A 3,026-nucleotide genomic window follows, 5' to 3' on the forward strand; every position below is an offset into this window, starting at 1 on the left:
GCCTTTGAGCTGTGGTGCTGGAGAAGAGTATTGAATGTTCCATAGACTGCCAAGAAAACAAACAGATTCACCCTAGAGAGGGTTAAACCAGGCTACTCCTTGGAGGCAAGGATTCTGGGACTTCGTCTCACTACTTTGGACGTGTTGTAAGGAGAGACAGGTCCTTGGAGAGGGACATCATGCTTGGTAGGGTGGAGGGACAGCGCAGGAGGGGAAGACCCTGGGGTAATCGGGATGGGTGTGTCAGAGGCAATGCAATTGGCACAGGATAGAGCAGGGTTTAGGGCTGTTGTACATAGGGTCGCTATGATTCGCAAACGACTCGACGGCACATAACAACAACAACAACAACATATTACCACATGGTATTCCAGGAAGATATTATTTGGTTTCCATGTACTTGATTTCCGCTCCATCTTCTTCATATATTAATTTTGTAGCACTGTGATCTGAGAAGATGCTTTCTAATATTTTGATTATTTTTAGTTTGAGACTTTTTTATTGAGTGTCCTGTTCTGTATAGGTTTATGATGTCTCAGTTGGATGTGTTATTTAGTTTCTTCCTTGTCATTTTATTCTTCCTCAAAAGTGGTGTTTGGAAGTTTCTGTCAGTCTGGAGTGCGTTTCTCTCTTCAGGACTTTTAAAGCTTGATGTATATATTTTGTGACTCTCTCATTGGGTGCATAAGTTTCATAGTTGTGTTCTCTTGTTCAGTTGACCCTTGAACGGTATATAGTGCCGTTTCTTTTATGCTTGTGTTTGTCTTTTACTTGTTTGCTTTTGGAGGTTTTTTGGTGTATTTGTCTTGAAATGTTTTCTTTCAGAAAATAGAATTGTGTTATTCCTGCTCCTTTTATTTTTGTCATTTGGTTTATTTTTCTTACCCTTTGATTTTTAGTCTTTGTCCTTGTGTCTGATGTCTAAGGTGATCTCTTATAGACAGTAACTTGATGGGTCATATTTTCTTATCCATTCTGCCACTTTTTCTTGATTGGTGATTTTTATAATTCACATTCAAAGTTAATTATAAATATATTTGTTTATATTATTGTCATTTTACTGTAATTTCTGATGGTGCTGCTGGTTTTTTTTTTATTCCATCTTTTCTATGCTGAGTTCATTTTACTTATGGCTTTTCTAATAATTTCTTTATTTGCTGTTACTTTAGTGTTTGTCAAATCAGTATGATTTTCTTTATTTTGATGAGACTGTCTGTCTATTGATTTTCTTAAAGGTTACCCTGTAAGTTTATATTTTATTCCCAAGTCTTATTAAACAGTTGACTTTTATTTGAAATCTTTTTTACTTCTTTCCATTTAAGAATTCTGTCACTACAGTTACTTTTAGTACACCCATTGAAGGAATAATTTAATTAGCTGATATTCTGACTGTGAGAGAGAATACATGCATAGCATCATTGCTGCAGGTTGTGCTAATTCTGTGGCACAGATATATCAAGTAAGGTAAACAGCTGAGTTTGAAGAACACTTTTATTATTGCTGTTTTGTGGTGTTTTTTCCCCCTTTATAGGCCAATCCCAAGATAATGAAAAGGAATTAGTTGCACTTTTCCAGCTGTGGCTGGAGACCAAAGACCAAACTTTCTGTAAGGTACAGTTTTTAAGAAATACCAAATGTTTTTTTCTGGATTTCTAGAGGCTTTCAGTAAAGGAAAAGTCATTAGTCCATTAATCTTAATGCTTTTCTTTTTTCTCCAGCAAGAAAATGAAGACAGCTCAGATGCCATGACACCTGTCCCTCGAGTGTGAGTATATAGTACACCAGTCACGCATGGTCTCCCATGAAACTAGTTTAAAGGACTGTTAACAGTTTCAACATATCCAAGCACAGCCGAAAACATGGTTTCCTTTTTCCTCCTAGGTTTTTTTCTTTTTTCTTTTTCTTGGTCTTTATTTTCTGTGCTACTACTGAGAATTGTTCCCAGCAAGACATAACTGATTCCACAATTTATGCATGTACAATTCAGTGGCATTGATTATGTTCTTCAAGTTGTATAACATTTCTCACCCTCCTTTTCCAGATTGTTTCTTCTCCATTATATTAGCTTAACCACTCTTTAAGTTTCCTATCTAATCTCAAGTTGCTCTTTTCAACTTAACTCAATATCCAGAGCTTTATAACACTTTAGAGGATATTATTTAAAGTTATCTCAAGGCAGTAGCTTCAAGGTTTCATCCATCCCCCATGACTTCTTGGAGGTGCTGGAGAGCTATATACATAGAGTCCCTGTGAGTCATAGCTGACTTGACAGCGCCTCACAATAACTATGACTCCTTAAAGTGTGCATTCTGTGAGAATTTAAAATTCTATTTTCAGTAATGATAGCTGGAAAAACAATTTTTGACTGAGATAAGAGACACACGCCGGAGGGAGGTGTTAAGGGGATATAATCTAACTTTTATGTATACATTCTTCTGTGTATACTCATCCTTCTGTTCTCATTTTAGAAAGGTATATGTAACTCATCCTTTTCATTGTATCTATAAGGAAAAAGAGGCATGAAGAGGTTATGTGACTTGTTGGAACTTAGAGACAGGACCCTGACAGTATTTAGGTCTTGTAATTCTGCATTCTGTGTCATACTATCTTATAGTATGTTTGTGGTCTGGTTTGGCACTTTAGTTAGATTTCTAAACACCAGCAAAAAACAAAATCTTTGTCCCTGAATGTTGAAGACCCACTGAGTAAGGGTGTAGAACTCAGTTTGTGAGTATTTCCTAGGGAGGGGGCAAAACCTCCCATAACAAACACAGGGATGATTTTTTTTTTTTTTTGCTGCCATTTGGTTGGTCTTTTTTCTCCTTACTACTTTAAGAATATAAAAAGTTATTTTGAGAATACCAACTAGAATTTGTGGCGCTTAGAAATAGGAGTTGTTGTTGTTTTGTTGTTATGTGCCGTCGAGTCACCTGCGACTCATAGCGACCCTATGTACAACAGCCCTAAACTCCGCTCTGTCCTGTGCCATTCGCACTGTCTCTGACACTCCCATCCCAATTATCCCA

General features: G+C 36.8%; 1 protein-coding gene across 2 annotated transcripts in view; it reads left to right on the forward strand.

The window, feature by feature from the left end:
- Positions 1 to 3,026, forward strand: part of NFRKB (nuclear factor related to kappaB binding protein) — a 70,786-nt gene that overhangs the window by 41,157 nt on the left and 26,603 nt on the right. For both annotated transcript variants that reach the window (XM_006901738.1, XM_006901739.1), the window contains exons 12-13: positions 1,532 to 1,611; positions 1,719 to 1,765. In XM_006901738.1, coding sequence (XP_006901800.1) covers positions 1,532 to 1,611; positions 1,719 to 1,765 — 127 coding nt within the window. The remainder of the gene's footprint in view (positions 1 to 1,531; positions 1,612 to 1,718; positions 1,766 to 3,026) is intronic.

This window comes from Elephantulus edwardii, unplaced genomic scaffold, assembly GCF_000299155.1.
Source record: "Elephantulus edwardii isolate Elephantulus edwardi_28Jun2011 unplaced genomic scaffold, EleEdw1.0 scaffold00341, whole genome shotgun sequence".
In the NCBI taxonomy this organism is placed as follows: domain Eukaryota; kingdom Metazoa; phylum Chordata; class Mammalia; order Macroscelidea; family Macroscelididae; genus Elephantulus; species Elephantulus edwardii.